At 44.5% G+C, this 20,955-nt stretch overlaps 1 protein-coding gene across 2 annotated transcripts in view; it reads left to right on the top strand.

Annotated features, from left to right (window-relative positions):
- The first annotated feature begins 8,577 nt into the window (after positions 1 to 8,577).
- The window catches only part of USP7 (ubiquitin specific peptidase 7), a 68,323-nt gene continuing 55,945 nt past the window's right edge, over positions 8,578 to 20,955 (top strand). Inside the window, exon 1 of one of the 2 annotated variants that reach the window (XM_066330240.1) lies at positions 8,578 to 9,194. In XM_066330240.1, the coding sequence (XP_066186337.1) occupies positions 9,113 to 9,194 (82 nt within the window). In that variant the 5' untranslated portion in view covers positions 8,578 to 9,112. The remainder of the gene's footprint in view (positions 9,195 to 20,955) is intronic. The other variant, XM_066330241.1, reaches the window with a different exon arrangement.

Here is a 20,955-nt window from a genome sequence, read left to right as displayed (position 1 = left end):
TCAGAGTCTACCTTGGGGTAATTCAGTTCAGATAAAAGTTGTTGGCATTTTTACATCAAGGAGCCAGACTGCTTGCATGCACTGCTTCCCACAGGTACTGGGGAAGGTCAGTGCCCTAACTTGGTGCTATGATGGGCTCAATCACCTAGGAATCATCAAATGAAAGCACCAGTTCCTCTTCACTTGAAGCTGTAAGTCTTCCCAGGTTTGAAATCCAGCTGATCATCACTCAAAAATCTTCTCCTCGTTCTGATCAAAGGGCAGAGGCAAAAGATTTGTCTTTGATAGAAAGCTCCTGACAAGAATTTAAAATATTCCAGCCTCCTGGGGCTTGGGCTGTGCTGAAAGATGGCTTTTGCTCCTTCAAGCTTCTACTGTGGAGGATCCCTGAGACCGATTTCCTTGAAGCTACTCAGAAGCATAAAATCCTATTCATAAATAAGAACCCCTGTCCCTTGCTGTGACCAGAGCATTCAGATGATTCTGTGAGTTAACTCTTGGCAGAAACATTCAGTAAATATCTAAAACTGTTCCAAATATCTTCCTCTGACCCTCCCCCCAAGTTTTCTCGACAGAATCAAATGCTTTTCATTGTTAAAACCCAAGCTCAACCGAAATGTAGCCTGAGTGAAAGGCCAATTCACTCCTACTCCAGTGGCCATAGGAGGGTTGCCCAGAAAGCAGGGTGTGTATCTGTTATCTCCTATCCAGATAACAAACCAGCTCGATTATATAGAATTAATACTCATGGCTAAATGTTGAGGACAAGTAAAGGTGGTTAGATGCCACAGTTGGCTTCGACTTCATCGCTGTAGAAATGTTAATTCACGCGCTCATCTTGCTTCCCACACTATTGTCAGTTCTCCTTCTTTGTTCTTAAAAGTCCAGCTTCCCAAACTCCTCTGAATGTAAACTGCTGCTGATAATAGGAAGAAGTGCAATTATGTGATTCCACCAGCAAACAACTCCAGTTTCAGTTCCATTTCAGAATCCCAGTTAAATTAATCCTTCCCATTTTCAAATCTTCAAATGCAATTGCCTGAAGGAGCCTTCCAGATGCTTATCTCTGTGCTCCAAGCCCTGCTCTCTCTGTTACTCTAATTGATATCTTCCTTCTCTCTGCAACAAGCTGCAAAATCCAGGCATTTCTGGGGTGAGAAACTCCTCCTCCTCCTCAAAATACACACCAAGAGCCGTTTTTAGCAATTAACACTCAGTTTCTGCTCAAATGTCTGTAGCATTTACCTCTGAAAATTACCTTAAGGAGGAGGCGACAAAAAAATCTCATTTGTTTCTCAAGACCTTTACAACAAAAGACTAAAGATAGCTTTTTTAATTCTGTCCTGAGTTTTTTGGCTGGCTTGCACTTTGATCTCTCCAGCTTTGCTGGCTGGCAGATAGCATAGGAAAAATGGGAGGGTGACAATGGCAATAAGGCTGAACAATCAAAGGGCAGGGGGTTCTAATCTAAGTACTTCTTCCTCCTACTGAACTGTAATTCGTAATAATAGGAGAGAACTTATTCAGGGCTAAATTCAGCAGCCACATCTTTATCAAAAGCCAAGGGGCTTTTACTTCATGAGTTTCTTGCAGGAATTATGAATCTTCATAATTCTGATTTTTTTAAAAAAGGGAAAAATACTTTTGTTCATTTACTGGGAATTTCTGACCTGAAATAAAAACTTGAGACACTGAAGGACACTTCATTGATTCTTGGATCTTCCTGCCCAGAACTCCCTGCAGGATCAGGGCTCTCATTTGAAAGTGATAGAAAGAGAGTTCTGTCTTCTAGGACCCAGTTTTATTCACTTCAAAGCAAGAGGTGTATCTTCCCAAGCTTATCTTTCAAAAGTTTCTCTCTGTTACTAGTTTCACTTCTATTTTATTCTCTCTCTAGGAGTTTTTCTCTGCCACTTAACAAAAATGGATTAATTCAGCCAATGCTGTGACATTCATACGAAGTAAAAATGCCAACTACAGATGTCTCTTGCCTTGTTTATTTAGTCATTCTGTGAATAGATTTTGTGAGGTTTGCTTGTGAAACAGTTTACAAGAATAATCTTCAATACCGGAATCCGATCCATCCGTGCAGACTCCACTGACTTCATTGGGTCTGCCGGGGCTGATCGAATTGCAGGATCAGTTCCTACATTTGTCCTGAACTCTGCCAGGTTGTAAATAACACATTGGAAAAGAAATCAAATCCATCCCTTAGTATACAACAGATTATTCTAATATGACAGATACAGATTGGATGTAGCCATGGCATGCCCTGGTTACGCTGTCCTTGTCCTGCTTTCAGTTTGTTAAACTGTCAGGATGGAGTGAAGGCCAGGGTGAAGAAGAACCAAGTGTCAGAGAAAAGGTCATCATCAGTGTGGAATCTTGAAAGTAGGAAGGGATTTGTGAAGGCAGGTTTTTCTTTGAGGAAGAAGGCAGAGGATGGAGATAAGGAAATTGCTGGGGTGAGATGGCAGGGTGAGGCTCAGGCTGCTGCCTGGGCTGCCATCAGCTTCACAGCACACAAAAGCTAAACTCAGCATCCAGGCTGGGATGTGACATGCAGTCAGGTAAAAGAAGGTGATTTCAGAGAGGAGAAATGGCTCAAATTTTAAAAACTCAGATTTTTCATGTTTTATTCTATATTAATTTTCATTTTAACATAGTGGTTTCCATAATAGCTTGTTTGCCTAGCAGCAGAACACCTAGCAGAAAAAAAAAAGTGTTTTGTTTAGCAGAGACTGTACCTGCCTATGTCTGAGTCCCTTTCCTGCAACTGGAGCAGAGAAACACAGTTGTGGACACACAACTAATGCTTCTAGTTAGCAAGGCCAACTTAAATGTGTGCTGTGGTCTTTGGGGTCAGCCATGTGGTGCTTTGCAGAGCAGGTGGCACAAGTGTGACACAGGTGTGACAAAGACAAGAACTGAAGTACCATCTCCTAATTCTCAGCGTGGTACCTTAACTGGAAAGTTTTTGTTCTTGTTTTGTTCAAGAACTGCCTGGGCAAAACGCACAGAAATTCTTTGGTATTCTCAGTTGAATAGAAAAGTCATTTTCTAAATGCCATTACAGGTGATCCTTGTTTTTGATGGCAAAAATCAGGAAAATTAAAAATGAAACAATTTTTAGCAGCAAGGTGATCACTTGCTATGGCAAATGAAGAATTCACCTCATTTTCATTCCACTGCTCTATGCCACCTCTGTTGGGGTGTGCAATACAGGGATGGACAGAACATACAAACCATTATTTTTTCTAAAAAGGCCACTAACTCAATTTAATACACAGAGCTCACATTCTGGACTGGTAAAGTACCTTCCATTCTCTTTTTACTTTGGATGTCTATCGCTGAAATTCCTGACTTTATACTTTACAGTGTCCAACAAAATATGATAAGAAAAAAAGAATCATTGGATTTTTCAAACAGAGACTGGTCACCACCTAACAGCTTAGGTGTAACCATTCAAGTTTTCAGCAAAACAGTCCTGGTTTTATTGTGAAAATTAAAGTTTATTAATTTTTTTAATAGTTATGACATTAGATGTCTCAACTGCCTGTAAAAGCTATATGAAGATTTTTGCTTTGAAAAACTGCTACAAAATATACTTTAAATCATGTAAATCTTTGAATTATGGTGTATTCAATTGTAATGGGTTCACCACCTTTTATTACTAAGGAATAACGATTTATATCTCTCCTTAAAATATAATGTTTGTGTGATTAAAGGGAAACTATCAAACCAAAGATCTCTGTATTGAAAACATCCTTGAAAAATGTTGTAATTATGTATTTTACTCCAGTTTTCTCAGGAAACAAAGCTTAGGTTATTGGACTGTCTGCCTCTCCATCAGTCTCAAAAAAAACCCCAATCAGTAGAGGGGCAAAAAACTGAAGTGGGAAATACCAGCATACTTTGTGGAAACTGCTGGCACATTAAAAAACCATGGAATTATTGCAGCTTGGAGGGACTTTCAGAGGTCATTGAGTCCAGCCCTTGCTCAGAGAAAGACTGGGGTTATTTGGAGCCATTTGCCACTAGGAAAAAAAGCCATAAAAGTCTGAGGTTATTGCAGGATATTGAGTGTTACAAAACGTAGAAAATACATTTACAGGGCATGAAACTTCATCCATCCCACTACTTGTGGAACAAGTTGCTACAGCTAAATACATACACTGCAGTCAAACGGATAACCTAGTTTTCCCAGCTCATTTTGAACCTTCAACAACATTTTATGGCTTTTGTCTGTTGGCTTCTTGTCTCACGTGCTGCAGGAGACTTGTGATTGTTTCTTTCCCCACACTCAGCTTGAAGGTGTTTGCAAGAGCCACTGATCACCTGCTTCAGCTGGAAGGTCTCTGGTTTGCAGTTACGTTGATCTAGAGCACCAGGGACAATGGATATGATTCTTTAGGTCCCTAAAGAAAGGTTCCTTTCACTCTTTCCAGGTACAAAGCAACTCAGGCAGCACAGGCAATGGGGTGAAGCATTAGAAGCACCATGAACAACAGAATAGGGGGCTTCTGGCTACCATGAGATAATTTAAAACTACTTTTATCACTGTAATAGCAAGTGTCTGATTGTGCATATGTGAGATGGAGGAGAAAAACAATAAGAGAGCAGAAGAGGCTGCCTGAGTGGGGCACACTCAGTGTCCTGAGTATGTGTCAGAGCCTCCTGGCACAGAGGCACGTCTGCATTAATGGGTATTCACCCACAAACACAGCAGAATAAGCTGCACATGCAGCAACCCCAGTTCTGCTGGTTTAATGCATCTGTATTAAGGGTGTGTGCTGGTGTAACTGCCATTGTGTCATTAAAAGGTTGTACATCTTCTTAATGACAGACACGGCCACCTGCACACATCGTGGAGCACCATCCGTGGTGCTGGAAATGAGTCCTCAGTGGCCGGGAGAGGCCATCCCGAGGCTCAACCAGGGCAGCCAATGGAGCCAAGTGGGAAGCAAGGTTTCCTGCAGCAGGGAGGAAATAAGCAGGCTGGTAGAAACACGCCTGGTCTGGCTGATTCCGCCACGGGGCACACGATGGGCTGAGCACCCTCCTCCTTTCCTTCAGTTTTGTGCAGTTCCCTCCCAGAGTTTTCCAAGCAGTGGCCATCAGGCCCTGCTGAAGATGGAGCACCACAGAGCAGGGTGGGATGAACCTGTGGCTCTGCCACGGTCAGGATCTCTCTCCTGGAGGGCAGAGGCACAGGGAGACACGGGGCTCTCTCTCTGGCTCCCCAAGGCTCAGCCTGGAGCACAAACACGGGCTTGGGAGTGTTTTAAAAATAAACAGCCTGACTTGGATTTATTTTTACATTTCAGGGAGGCTGAGGAGCAGGTCAGCCTCTCAAAACAAAGCCCATTCCTTCAATGGCATTTTAAAGATGATAGCACCTCTAACTCCATCTCATTAGGATGACTAACGTGGAGGGAATGTGGGGAGGCTGCAGCCAGCCCCAGCGCTATTGACCACACGGAGGGATCCCCTTTCCCTGCTGACCCATGGCCTGGACCTGGGAGGTGAAATCCAGTGCTCAGGCACAGCTTCACCAGATTCCCAGTGGACAAGAGACCAAGAGGGAGGGCTGGGAGACAGGATGGAGGCTTGGCTTTAGAGAAGGTTCTGTTAATGGGTGTAAGAAACGAAAGGAAGGAGTGAAAAAGCAAGGACAAGAATGAAAGGAATGGATACTTAGACTCTACTCACAATGCTCCTGCTAATGGTATTTACTTTAGTTTTTTGTAAATATCAGTAACCCATGCCAGAGATTTGCCCAGCTTTCCTGCACAAGGAATTTGCCATCAGAACCACCGTGGATGGGAGTCACAGCAGGACGTGGTGTGCAGTGCAGAAACAGATTTGTAAGAAAGTAAGAAGGCATTTATGGATCAGCTGGATGAGTAAGCGATTTGGAATCAGAGCTGGAATGGAGGCAGTGGGAAGTGCTGGCAGCAGTGACATGGCCAGGTGGTTATACAAAGGTGACCATCCTTCCCTTTAAAGGACAGAGCCTTCGTGTCTTGTGCTGGAGAGAAGAAAATTTCAGGAGGGAGTGGCAAAGGGTCAGGAATATTCAGCAGACGTATTATTTATGTAGTTAGGATAAAGTGTTAGCACATGTTGAGATCTAGACTTCACCTTAGGCTCAACAGTTTATAAGATTTCTATTTCCTGCTTAGGAACAATCAAATCACACTGCTACAATCATTGGCTGATGGTATAAAATGCCTCCTATTTAATTATTTCATAAATGCATTTGACATTGCTACATACCCATACTTAAAATTTATTCCCTCTTAAATATAAATACTTGAATCAATTCTCAATAGATTATTGCTATTTTTTGCACAACATAAACAACACATTTTATTATGTTTTTTCAAAACATTTTAAGGTATTTTAGACCTTATTGTCGCTGGACTCTCAAGAGATAAAGTTGACTTAAATTAGGAATATACAATCAAGTGCTGGATTTTGATATGCTGCCTTCACAAACTGAAGCGCTGCTCCCACAGGCAGCTAATGACAGGAAAATTCCTGCCTCACTCTTCAACACTATCTTCTACACTTTTCCACAGTCAAAGATTTGTACAGATGAATTTTGCACAATTTCCAGACCCCTAAAACTAGTAGGGATTTTGGAACATTATCTCAACAATTTTGGAAAATTATCTACCTTAAAACGAACTGAAGCTCAGAGAAGTTTTTGCACACAAAATAATGTTTTTAAGGCTTATGATAACACGAGCCTGCAGTTAATTTTAGGGACTCGTTCTTTGCAGTAGTGAAATTGTTTTCCTCAGTTGTTGCTTGCCCACAAGCCCAGTGTCTGTGGCTGAAGAATCAGGTAATAACCCGTGGCCACCTTCTTGTGACATACTGGTTCATCCTGTATTGGGGATCTTGGAAGGGAGGATGGAGGGATGAGTTTAAACCTGCGTATGATTTAGGAGGTTGGAATGGAAGTCATTAGGAAAGAGTAATTGTTCTGGGAGATAATTATAGGGAAAGACTGGCAGTGGGGAACTCAAAGTTTAGGACATGAGGAGACTAAAGATATGTGCATCAATCTCTGTCTGAACCTCTGCCTAATCTCCCTCTTTTGCTGAGACACTAAACCCAGATTTGGCAGATTTGTCATGTTTTTGCCTGAGTCAACAGCAACAAATAATTTCCAGATTTGTAATTAATTTTTCTTTAAAAAAGCTTTTGAAAATTCAGACGAACAACAGGGAAAGTCAGAATATATATTTTGAGAGGCAAGCTATCAAATGAAGTGCTTGTAAAACCTGATCCTCCCACTATGATCCTCATCTTTGCTTATTTTTCCATTTTCTAGACCTGGAATATACTTCTTAAGGCAGGGTTACACACATCACACCTGGAAATTATTTTCCTCCCCTGTCTACCCCTGTAGACTCCTGTGCTGCTGAGAAACCAGACACGTTGAATTTTCCCCTCTGATAGGTTTTGCTTTACTCATTTTATAAATCAGAAAAACGAATAATTTTAAAAATTAATTTATGTATTTGCAGGCAGACCAGCACTGTCTGCATAGGTACATTTTCAGTCCCTTCAGGAGGCCCAGTTTTGCATGTTCCGAGTCCTTCCCTTCGGAGACCATCCTGCTGCCTGTTTCCCAGGAGCCTGAAGTAAACACTGCGCTGTTTAATGGAACTCCGCACAGCCTTCCAAGTACACTTTCATCCTTAAACCAAGCAGCTTCCTGCATTGCTCTAACCGCAGCCTGGGCCACTCAGGTATTATCTATTCATCTGCACCCCTGCCTTCTCCATCCATGCAGCGAAAACAGATAAGTCTCTTCCCTGGGAGCGACTACATCCTGCAGGCAAGGCTCGTGACAAAACAGTGGCACGCAGGCGAGGGACAGACTTGTTTACAGCAGATCCTTTCCGCACAGCCCCGTCCTCTCCCCGCCCGCCCGTGCCGCGCAGGAGGCAGCGGGGCTCTGCCAGGGCCGGGCAAGGCCCACCTCGGGCCCGGCCCCGCCAGAGCCCCCGGCCCCGCCAGAGCCCCCGGCCCGGCCGAGCCCCGTGCGGGGGAGGCTCGGCCGTGAGCCCCCGCACGGCCGCGGGCCCCGGCGCAAGGGGCAGCCGAGCCCACGGGGCCCCTCCGGAGCCGGGCCGGGGCCCCGCGGGTCCCGCGCGAGGCGGCCGGTGTCGGTGCGCGGCCGTGCGGGGCTCCCTCCGCTCCCCGGCCGGGCCCGCAGGGCGAGCGCAGGGCGCGGCCCCCGCCGGCCAGAGCCGGGCCGAGCAGCGGGCTCTCGGCCGCCAAGGGCCCGGCGGGCAGCGCGGAGCGGCGGCCGCGGCCCTCCGCACGCAGGCGGCGGCGGCCCTGCCGGGAGGCCGCGACGGCGGCGCCGGCCGCCCGTGTCCCCGCCCCTCCGGCCTCCTGGGGCGGCGGCGGCGGCCGCGGCGCTGTTCCCCTCCCTCGCTCGCTCGCTCCCTCCCTCCCCGGCTGCGGGGCCGTTCCCCCTCATGCGGATGTGACATTTCACGGCGTTACCGCAGCCGCCATTTTGAGGCACTGAGCGCTGGCGGCGGCGGAGCGGCAGCAGCGCGCCGGGGCTCGGGCGACGGGGGCGGCCCGCGGGCCGGGAGCGGCGAGCCGGGCGTCGGCCAGCGGCGGTGCCGGGGCGCCGGGGGGGGCGGGAGGGCACGGCAGGGGCCCCGCGGCGCCTCCCCGACTTCGCAGCGCCGCGGACACCTCGCCGGGGGAAGGGGAAGCGCCGGGCGCCGCCGGGCCCTGACTCCGGGTCTCCCGTCCCCCCCTCCCGGTCCCCTCCCCTCCGGCCCCCGGGGAAGCCGCCGCCCCCGGCCGGTCCCTCCTCCCGGCCCCTTTTCCCCGACCGGGTGCCGCCGCCGAGATTGGGCGAATAGCGAGCAAATACGTGCGCGTCTCGCTGCCTCCGCCGGCGCCCCGCTCCCTACTCGCCGGAGCCCCGCCGCAGCCCCCCGAGCCGGGCGCCCAGTCCCGGCCGCTGCCGAGGCCCCTCCGCTCCTCCGCCCCTTCCCCTCCCGACGCAGGCCCGCAGCCCCCCGCGGGAAAGGCCCGGCCCGCCGCCGAGCCCCAGCCCCAGCCCGACATGAACCACCATCAGCAGCAGCAGCAGCACCAGAAGCCCGGGGAGCAGCAGCTGAGCGAGCCCGAGGACATGGAGATGGAAGGTAAAGCCGGGCAAGGGCCCGCGCCCTCAACTCCGCGGAGAGTTTCCCCCCCCTCTGCCCCGCTCCCGGGGCTCCCCCGGCGCCGCGTCCCCTCGGGGCTGCTGGGCCACCCTCCGCCGTAAACACGCTGAGCCCGGGCCGCTGCTGCTGGCCCCGGCACCTCGGGCCGCGGGGAGCGCTGCCCGCCGGGGCTGCGGGGGGCCGCCGGGGAAAGTTGCGGTGCGGGGCCGGGGCCGGGCGGCCCGGGGGGCTCCGCGGGAATTCGCCCCGCGGGAGGGGGAGGGCGCGGGGGAAGCGCCGCTACAAAAGGAGCCGCGGACCCTCGGAGCCTCCCGCGGGCCGTCGGGGCGAGCCGAGGGGGGGGATACGGGGGTCCGGTCAAAGTAGTTGCCGTGATTCCGGGGCAGCGTTTTGCCCGGGGCGGGCGGAGGGGACGCGGCTGTGGCGGGGCTGCCCGGCGGGGCGGGCGGGGGGCTGCAGCCCTGCCCTGCCCGGCCGCTCATTGTATGCAGGCGGCTACGCTGCTCGCCATTTTTAATTAACCCTCCTCGGAGGGTTATTTACAGAAGCCGCTGCCGGCCGGGCCTGCGCGGGTCGGCGGGCAGCGCTGGCCATGTGTAGCGCCTGCACAGCCCGCGGCCCGCATCCTGCACCGTCATGCAGTTGCGCTGGCTCCATAAAGGAGGCACTACGTTTGCATGTTCCCTACCCCCGTCCGGTGTAGTCTCCAGTGGTGCCTTTAGCTGGGCCTTTTTTCTTTTTTTTTTTTTTTCCCCCCTCTTATTTTTTCTTTCTTTTTTATTATTTTTTTTTCGCCTTGTGGTCGTGGTTTTTTCCACGCCCTCCCCTCCTCTGAGCAGCACCTTCCATCTGAATTCAACGCTGTAAAATTATTTTGGGCAAATGTACGGCGGGGTTTTCGTTCCCAAAGGAAGGACGGCCACAGTGAGGTAGCTGCTCCTACCGATTGACTTGGAGGTCAAAATCACTAACTACCTAAATATCGTTTAGAATGCCTGGCTGTGAAGATGACAATTCACATTCAGTCGTTTTAGTGAAAGTGACATAAATACTTGCCAGCGCAAGATATTTTGCTTGAAAACGGGACAATCGACTTAGCAAATGTACCTTTCTGCTAAATAATAGCCATTGAAATTGGGAGGAGTGAAGGTGCTTCAGTGGAAGTTTGTCACAGTGACTGGTGAGATTACATTTCAAGATTAGAAGGTCATTACATAAAGCCTGTTTTTTTAAAAAACATGTGTCTTATTTCATACAATGCTGGCTAAAACTTATTTACTATCTAAGTTACTCTTCATTTCTGTTTTAGTGAAATCGCCAGATTGAAGTTTCTATACAATGGGACAAATATGTGAAAGGAGGTGATTTGAAATATACCTCTCATTTGTATACATACAAACAACATTAGCATCTTGTAGGTTTCTTGTAGTTTTCAGCAGATTGTTTGGTAGCCTTTAGTGATCTGCATTTCTCTGTCCTTTTCAAGTCCTTTTAAATATTGACTGTGTTTATTGTTTTTATTTTGATTTTTTTGGGCTGGATGCTCTACCATGCCAGGCTCCCTGTGACATGCTGGACATTTTTATACAGTTTAAGGGTGTCCCAAACTTCTGTGGATTGCACCCTCTCTGCCAGTGGGAATAAGGGTGTCCAAATGCATGCAGAAATCACTGTGGTGGTTGTGAAAATCATGCTGCTGGCCACTTCCATTGGAGGGAAGAGTGTCTGCACATGTCAGCATAGTGATGCTGAGAATTCATCGTTGTCTCAGAAATCTACTTGAAATCTCTTAGATCACACACAGCTGATTCCAGCTGATATGACACACTTGGTAATTTTTGAGACTTTGCAGAACTGTCCATTTATGTGAAAACAAAACCAGAAAAGTTTAGCCTTTGAAGGTTAATTCCCACACTTTATTTTTTCTTCGAGAAACATGTTAATTTTGCTGGACTGCAGTGATCAGATTATTGCTAACTTTTATTAAAAGTTGACATCATGGGTATATATTAATTTAATGTGTAAAACAGTGTTCATCATCTTAATATATGGGTGTTTGTGCTTTCTTTAGAGATGTTTTCAAGCAGTGAGGAAAAGACTTAATAACATGTAGTTAGCTTAATTTTAACGTGCACAGAGCAGTATTGGATGCCATTCTTCAGTGAATGATCACATTAGATTTAGGAGGCATGTGAAGAATGCACAGTGGAAAATTGCACATCTTGATTTTAAATTACTTGGAGGTTTGCTTAGTCTGTGTACAGCTACACCAGATGAACAATTTTTAAAGAGTGAAATAACAATTTCAGATGTAGCAATCGAAGTGTGGAATTAAACTCTTCAGGGTTGAATCAGTTATGGTGTTTTGAGTGTTTGCTCTCATGTCTTTGTTTTTCCCCTTCTTCTTTCCCTTATGACTAATTTACTCTTCCTTGATGACCTTATGGATGCTCTGTGTAAATGAGAGTACTACTGGACAGGGCTTTTTGGACTTCACGAGGGGTGAAGACATTCCCTCTAGAAAGAAAAAAATTAATCTTTGCATCATGAAGGACAGCAGCAGTGACAGCCGTGGTAAGGGCCAGGTACCTGCTCAGCAGGACCAGGCTGATGTAGCCTCACCTGCCTGCAGTGCTCCCTGCAATGCTGTTGTGTTACCAGTCAGCCCTTTGTGTACTTAGTCCTCTTACCTGTGGGTGTTCATAATCAGCTTTAGCCTTACTGGTGATATGTGGACAGAGAAACTTTAAATTTCAGGGCACTTTAAGGGTTGTGTCCCTGTGACTGAAGGCAGCTGCTTCCCAAGCTGAGGGGACGCTTGGATATCACAGTGTTTGCTGCTGCTGGTTGTTTCCACGTGTGTCACACCAGCAGCTGGGCTGCCTCACCTCCCTGGGACTATTACAGACAGAAATTGGAGGGTTAAAATGCAGTTCAGGTTGTTATTGGGTTCACCCTGCAGCCCCATTTAGAGCTGTGAGGGTCTGGCACTGGGGCAGGAAGGAATAACAAGGGCAGTTTGAGGTGGCACAGATGCTGACAGTTACCTGGCCAAATTCTGTCCCCAGTCCTGGATTCTGTGTGCACCTCTCATTTCTTCACTGCTGCATAAAAGCATGTGATTCTGGCTGCCTTTGGGCCGAAACGGAGTGGGAGTGTGCAGATGAGCCGTTGGTGCCTGGGTGTTAGATAAATTAACAGTTTGGGGTGGTGATTAGTAAATTATCCTGTGGAAATTCTGCAGAGTTTATTTGTATGCTAAATAAATTTAGTGGAAGAAATATTAGTTTTTTTCTTTGCTGTAAGTAGGGTGTGTAGTTTGCTTTATCATGCAAAGAATTAGGTCTCTAACGTTGCTTGTGAGTTGCTCTATAAAGTGTAATTGAATCCAAGTCTGATACTTTATATATGCTTACACTGTAACATCTTTTCACAAATGTGTGCACTTCAAAGAACTCTGCCTAATACAAATGTAGTTACATGTTGCATAGAGTTCTTTCATGAAGTGTCTCATTTGCAGTTTAAAAACTATAAATTTCCCTTGTTTATAATTTGGATCTAGTTTGGTTGTTTTATTTTTTGTAATTTCAGCCTCTGCCCATAGTTCCATAGGTACGTGTGTTTCTCATTAGGGAAGTTTCTTCCCTGAAGTAGCCAGCCCAGGCTTAGCAACACAGTGTAACAGGCAGGGAACATGCAGTGACTGCTGGGTAATTCAGGTTGCACACTTGTGTTCTGTCCTTGTGTCAGCTCTGCAGCCTCTCAGGCAATGCCATCTTTTAAGTTTTCCCTTAGTTTGGGCAATTTAAAATTGAGACGTGAATTGCAGGTTAAATGGTGCAAGGTATGTACCAAAAAAAAAAAAAAAAACCCAGGAAAAATCTGACATGTCTGTGTGTATGTGAAAAGTTTAAAATCACACTGTTTTGCAGTTTTCATGCAGCTGAAAGTTTGTGCTCTTTGTTTATTACTGACAGAATTTGCTAGATTTCAGACACAGTGTGGAATATTGGTCTCAAATACTTATTTTCGCCTGTCTCCTCAATGCTTGCTTCCTTCTCATATTTTGTCCTCATTAGTATTCTCAATTCCTGCAATTTAATATCATTTGCATACATAACCCAGTGTTCACTTCTTTTACTGCTTGCTTCTATGCCTTCCTGCTGAAGGCCTGTATCCCTCTTTTTCCTTGTGCTCCTTTGCCATCTTCTATGTTGCCTTTAGCCAGGTGGTGATAAAATGGGGCTATGTGTTTGAGAGGAGAATATTCAGACTAATTTCATTATACAACTGAGTATCTATTTATTTATATGTTGTTCCTGCCCCTTCACCTCTCCAGCATTTCCCACGAAATAGATGATGGTCAAGCAAGGGAATATAAAAATGCTGATGCAGTGGGCAGTGAGCAAAATTAGGTTAATTCTGGTTTTATACCTAGTGCAGAGTTCCAGGCCTGGCCTCTTGCTCCCAGTAATGATCATGTTTGGTAGCTCTGGAAACAGCTTGCTTGGCCTTGGGAGAAGATGTGCATTGGATCATTCTCAAGTAGCCACTTCATGCCAGCCAGGAAAACGGCCTTGGTGGCTTCTGAAGAGTATAAACCATGTCTGGAGTTCCTTCTGTGCATTCTCCATAAACTGTTCTCAGTAAATTGTCAGATTTAGTCAACTCTCTGTGAAGGAGTGGAAATAGTGGAAAATGTGTGCAAGCTCAGAGGGAAGTGCAGATGTGAACTCCTCAGGATGAGCTGTGGATCTCAGACTTCCTTACAGTTGTTCCATGCTGCTGACTGATTTCGGAAGTGGTAAAAACTGCTCCCTATTGTTCCTAGGGAGTTAAACAAAGTAAAGTAGCAAGCTGTCAAGTTGTGTGAGGAGAAGTAATAAGAGCCCAAAAACTTTAAAAAAGCAGGTGAAGATAGTTGTTTAAAACTAACTGAATCAGTTTCATTGCTGCGAAGTAATTTATCACAAGAAAATCTAAAGAGTGCATCCAGCCTGTAGCAGCTAAACCAGTTTAACCAGTACATCTTGCATGACATCATTCAATATTTGGGGTAAGGGTGAAAATGAACTGGTTTAAAGCTTGTGAAGCATCCAATTTTTCTTGAATGATAATAAATTTAAAATAGGGCATTGTTTGCTTTAGTTTATGCTTTGAGGTGTCTCAGATCAGTTGCTGATGTTTGACTTTGTATCTTGGGGCTGTAGGGCTTAGGGCTGTTGATTGTGAAGGAGTAAAATATTGAGTGGCTTGCAGTACAAGTTATTAGTAATCCATAGCAAGTGTGCTTTTCCCCCTGAAATATCTATATTAATATATTCAAAATCTACTACATACTGATTTGACATTACCAGCAACAAGGTTAAGAGTTACTAAAAGGGGTTCTGACAATTAGACACGGGGCTGGAGATGAGCTGTCTTATTTGTCAGGTTATTAAACATACAGTGTTGTTTTCTGAAACATTTCCATTGGTCACTTAATGTATTTTGCTGCAGTGGTTATAGCATTTTAATTTTCTATAGTAGCAAAAAGAGTGAAAGTGCATCTAATCAGGGGCAATGGCTGTGGCATAATCTGTATTGTTGCAGGCTTAGACTGCAACATTTTAACATTTCTGCTAATCCATTTATTTTTCATCTTGCTTTGCTGATTGTAGTAAAATTATTTTTATAAGTTCAGAAACATTGAGTAGGGTTTGAATGACTTACCAGCAAAATAAAGACTGGTGAGCTTGGAAATAATCTTATTCTGACTTTGATCTGCCTAGATTCCCTAGAAGGCTGAGATTTTGTCCACTAGAAATAATTAATTAGACTTTTGGAAATTAGTAAGTGGATTTTGAAAATGTTGTGCTGACTAATTCCAGTTTGGGGAAGACAGTCTTACTGTAGTGTCTAAGAATCTTGGGGAGTCTCTTCAGAATTTAAAAATACGTTTGAAAACTGTTTTGTATTGGCCTTGTTATGATCTAGAATATCACAATTTGATTGTCCAGTGTAACAGCATGAGCATATTTGTTAGGCAAAATGTATTAAAAATATGGTGATTAAGTGATAAATTTTGAGAAAACTTTAATTCCGTGCTCTAATCAATACAGCATAGCTCAGTTAGTGTTTTTAATTGCTCTTTGGCAGCTGTTTTAAACATTACCAAAATAAGTAATTCCTGACCCATATAAAAGTGAAGATTTAAGCAAAACCATCATGCTCTGCAGCATCAAATGTCTTAGGAGAACAGGATGTTCACTGTCTGCAAACCTGAGTTCTCTCTGACTGCAGCTGAAAAGTGAGCTCCAGAGTGATGCTGCTCAGAGAAGGTGTGCCAGGAGCATCCTGCTTAAATTGGGGAAGGAAAAACGCTGTTCCCTCAGCCTGTTCTTGCCCATGTGCTGATGTGTGAATCTACACAGTCTTCCAGGTGTCCTGAACACCATCAGATTTCTGCACCAGAACCAGCCCTTGGCTGGCACCCCAAAGCACATTGCAAGCCACAGGAAGACAATGTGGACATGAGCTGGAATGTCCTGTAAGGAGAAAGTTCAAAATAGATTTTTTTTTTTATACTGCAGTGTTTTGCAGCCTAGGAGAGGTGATGAGGTTTTTTTAATATAGTCACATCTCTTTGATATGAAACATATGAAACATAAAACAGAACTTGGAGCTTTGTATGTTGTGTGTTAAGGGGTTTAATGCACTCCAGTAGAACTTGATTTAAATGCAGAGATCTGTGAAAATTATTAAGGTAATTTTTCATAATTTCCCTTTTCCTAATGTAAATAACAAGGAATGTGTAGGAGTGTCATTGGTGTTCACTGAGCTCTAATCTTGATCATCTGATGATTTCACAAGGTGCAGTGTAAGGATGATTTTTTAAGAATATGGCATCTCCAGCTGTGCGTGTGTGTTTTGGTAAAGGTCTAAGGGCAGTTCTAAATGTGTATCCTAATACAACAATTGGATGGATTTCTGCCATGTTTGGAAAAAGGAATGATTGTGTATTCCCACAACAGAGATTTTCCTTCAGTGAGTTCTCTAATATTCCTGATACTGTTAAGCAGATCTTAGGTGGAGATTTTGGTGAAAGTGTGAGAGTACCTATTTAAACTTGGTGATGGCTTTAAACTCCAAATACAACTTAGGAGGTTAATATTCTTTCTGATAAACTGATCAGGCAATAGTGGTGTAAATTGATTTCATAAAATGCCTACTCAGTGAATTAAAAATGTACAGCTGTTACATTTATCTTTAGGAGATAAGGTAATAATGGCCCATGATGGGTCTGGTCCTCCCAGGTTGCCTCAGCCCCCTGTATGTCTGTGCTGTTTAGCACTGTGCAGTTTTTGGACAGTGACCTGTTGCATTTATTAGTCTTAACAGTCTCTGATTGCTGGAAAAGAATGAAGAGATTAAGGAATGTTTGGAGAGAGAACATTTTCTTTTATTTTTATGATTTTCTTCTTCCCCACCACATAAAAATCAGTCAAGGTGGAATTCTGAATCCTAGTACAGGGGCATGATGATTTCTGCATCATCTTTGGTTTGTTTCAAGACCTGAGATCGCTTCAGCTGGAGGTGGGACAGAACTTGGATTCTCCTGCTCACAAATCCAGACAGTTCTCTTGATGCCTCTTTGCTGCTCAGTAGTTGGGAGATGTGTCTCAGTTACTTATCACCAGATATTTCTGGTAACCGCGATCAGGTAACGATTTTTAGGCACAAATTTTCCTTCAGAGTGTATCTTAATTCTTCCAGTTAGAGAAATGGTTAATTTGCTTCTTTTACAGGTGGTGGAGCTGACTGGACACTGACATGCTGCTGTGTGGGTATACAGGCTTCAGGTCCTAAGACAATGTGAGGTCTACTTGTTGTAAAAGGAAATTTGCTTAAGCAGAGTCTGTTTGAACCTTTTATTGTTCATTAAATCAAGCTAAGGATGAGTTAGATTGCCTTCTTCCTTGGGAATAGCAAGGAACTGACCTCTTCTAAAGAATTTTTCAGCTGGTTAAGTGTTAGTTGCTTAATAATATCAAGGGGTGAATCTAATTCTAGAGAACAGGAGAAACTATTAGAAGTATGAACACAGAGATAACTCAAATGTGTCTGTATATTACACGGATTAAACAGTGGATCACAATGCACATGCAAAACCCTCCTTACTAGTAGCAATTAGAGTAGTGGTATTTCACAATTTTCATCTGCTTTCCTCTCATTCTTCCTGTGTGGCTTTCACCTCCTCTCTTTAAGTCTGACTGTTTCAAATACTTCTTGCACTCTAGCATCAAAAAAACTAGTCCCCTTAAAAGCTAATATAACCCTTAGTAATATTTCTGTCATGCCACAAAGGTAACCGTAACTTTAAGTGTTGGGTTTTTTCTTTTCTTTTTTTCATTCTTTCTTAAAGTGTCCTTATGGTGGAGGATTTAAAAATAAGTAACAGTAAAATCAACCCCAAATCTGCCAGAACTGAAAACTGACTAATAATACTTTAAAAGTAGTTTCTTCTGAAAGTTTAACCACAGAATTTTATAATGATTGGCTTGTTTCTTTAAATATACTGCTTCAGTTCCATAGTGATTTTAAAATATTTCCTTATCCTCAGCAGATTTATCTTGTTTTTTCAACTAATTTTATCATCAGGCTCGTGCTTTGACCTAAGACCTGTGTCCTGGAGCGTATCACCCAAAGCAGGAGAGAAGGAAGGATGTGGTCTTTACTGGTAGGGATTCTTGTGGCTTCCCTCTGAAGGAGGGAAAGCTGTGCAGCTCCTTTGCCTATCAGCAGAGCTCTGCTGGGGAAACCCTCTTAATTTTGATAATAGCACAGATTAATGGGAAACTAATTAGAAAGTTGCACAGCAGTGGACCTGGTTGTGCCAGTGTCAGTTACCTGTTGATAAGCCGTGAGTGTTGTGTCCCCTGTGCTTGGCTGGAGGTGAGGAGTCAGACCCAGGGCGCTTCAGGCCCTGCAGCTGAGCAGGAGCTGAGCTAGAGGTGGGGAAAGGTCTGTGGAGCCTCAGCATCTGTCTTCAGACTTTTAAACTCGGGATAAAACCACTTCATTCAGCTCTGTTGGTCAGTGACCTCTCCTGCTGGATTAAGAAAACATTCCAACTAATTCTCTAAGACCTTTCAGCATCCTGCAGTTACAATGAACTGAGGGCAGTGAGAGCCCGTGCCTCAAGTGGTTCTCCTCAGTACGTTTACCTGTTGGCTGTCTTTCAGGTTGTACATACCACAGAAGTGTTTGTAAATCTGTATTCCAACTAATAATTAAGGTGAATAAAAATTTAGATATTTTATGCCACCTTTGAAGAACAAAACTCTGATCAAATCCATGAATAGTATGTGATTGCTTGAAGTAAAGCTCACTCAAGGTCTGAACATGAGCCACGGGAGCCTTACTTACCCAAATGTGTAAATACCTGCTTTTGCTGGAGAAGTTGTACCAGTAGCACTGAAGTCAGCACAAACTGCATCTTGAAGGCCAATTTTGTTGAAGATTATTATTATTGTTACCTGGCTTTTGCTTAAATTAGTCCAGCAGAAGCCCACTTGGCAGGTGTGCGTGCTCGACCTCTCTGGAGCCAGAGGCATCTCCCACATCCAAGGAATCTCTTGACTGGTGCAGTGTCAGGTGGCTGTGCAGCAGTCCAGCTGAGAATAATGTCTGCAAGAAAGAGGAGCTTCACCCAAAACTGAGCACAAGCTGCAGGGAAGGTCCTTGATTTTGGTCTGGGCACCAGACTTCATTGTGTCGGTTGACTTCTACACGCTGCTGAGAGCCAGGGGAAGAGTTGTGTCTAGTTAACTTCAACATTGCTACAGAGAAGAGGTTGTCTTCCAGAGCAGGGTTTTTTGACCTCTGTGCTTCCCTTTTGCCTCCTTGCTCGTAAGAAGATGAATGAAGAGATCTGAATTTACAATAACTTCCTTATTTTGTGTATATTTTTAGCCTAGCTCAGTTCACTGGTGTGCTTTATTGTTTGGCCCCACGGACAAGTGGGTCAGGTTTACTGAGGAGGCAGGAGGATGAGGAAATTCTTATGACTTGTTTTTAAAACCTACCCAAGACCCTTTATTTAGCACCTGGGCCTGTCTCCCCCAAGAAATGCATTGCAGGGCTGTAGCAAAGTTCCAAAGGTATAAAATCCAGGTTTACAGAGCTTTTAGTGCAGACACATGGTTTTACCATTATAAAAATTAAATGCTGTTCAGATGCAAACTACTTCTGGGGATGAAATTGTTTCTATTACAGGTCTGCTTCTGAATGTCTTTACTTCTTTTACTTTTTTTTTTTTTTTTCTTCCCACTGGAGTATTCCTTGTAGCTTAATATAGTTTCTTGCATTTTCCATCTTGGAGATACATCTTAAGGGTCTTCAGTTTTTTCACCTGTACAAAGTGGGTTATTATTTTCTGATTCAAGTACATATTAAAAAGTCAAACAGTTACCTAATCTAAATTATAAATTTAAATATTAATGTAGAATATCAGTTTAAATAATAATTTAAATTAAATTATTATCTAAACGTATTTGTGGGGGTTTAAGTCTCCTGTCCAAGTTGTCTTTTCGTGTGGGATAAAAATTTCCAGCTTGCATTCCGACCTGGAGTTGGTGTTTACTGCAGCTGTTTGATCAGCCAAAGTTTCTGGCCAGTGTAATGGTACTAATTTAAACAGGAGACACAGATTTCTGGAATATGGTTAGATAATAAAGGGTTTTAGCAGGTGTGTTGGAAGCAGAGAGTTTCTGAGTTAACCTGCTTCCTGATCTGAAAAGTTGCATGAAATTTCTGTCATTTTGAATTCAGCTTAAAGTGTGCCTTTTGCTATTAGCATCACATTCACAGGTTAGACCTAAGAAGGTAAAATTGGCTTAGAACTGATGAGCTTAATTCTAGACAGGGTCTAGTTAGCAGAGCTGGAGCAAAATGTTGGCAGAGGTTACCTGGGCTAATGCTAATTTTTGATCTCTCATTTTTAATATACCTTGAAATGCACATTAACCACCTCAGATGCACGCTTTATTAAATCAAAGGATGGGTGTACAATTGAAGTATTTAAAATTTTGGCAGCATACAGCTTTGTAAATAGATGTTTGTGTTTTTGAGAGTAAGAATTTTTTTTAAAGTGACTGGAGTCGTTGAGCAATTATAGTTGATTTCTACCCTAAATATGGACTGTTGCCTTCTGTGAGAAGCTTGTTAAACTCTCGGTGTTGTAAACCCACTGCTGGTAATGTGCAGTTTTGATTTCTACATCGTGCTCAGAAATTTGGGGAGGGGTTATTAATTTAGTAGCTTACCTCTCCAGAGGGGATGTGCTGCAGCCCATTGCAGTCCTGTACCTGGCAGCACTTCCTCCCTGGACAGCCATCTCCCAGCTGGGTGACCTCTTGGGCTGGCAGGACACTGCTCTGTGTTTCCCAGGTGAAGCTGCACCAAAGGTAGAGGGGAAGAACTGCCTTGGGAGAAAATTTGAAAATACATAACAGCTTCCAAAAGAGAAAAGTGCCCTACCTTTTTGTCTAGTTCAGAAGGGCACCTGGAGAGGTGGGCAGCTGGGAGGAATTCCTTGTTCTTGGTTGCAGCCTTGTCTAGGTGCTCCTTGGACCTGAGCAGAGGAGAGGCTGGAGAGATACCTGCTCCTTTTTCCTGCTGCCACTGAGAAAAGAAGATGGTGTGTTCACTGCCTGCCAGGCAGGGAGTGCTGCCAGCACTTGCTAACATGGAAATTTTA

This window comes from Sylvia atricapilla, chromosome 15 (assembly GCF_009819655.1).
Source record: "Sylvia atricapilla isolate bSylAtr1 chromosome 15, bSylAtr1.pri, whole genome shotgun sequence".
NCBI classification, from domain to species: Eukaryota; Metazoa; Chordata; class Aves; order Passeriformes; family Sylviidae; genus Sylvia; species Sylvia atricapilla.
The sequence above is the reverse complement of the archived record's forward strand: the minus strand, read 5'-3'. Positions and strand labels throughout refer to the sequence as shown.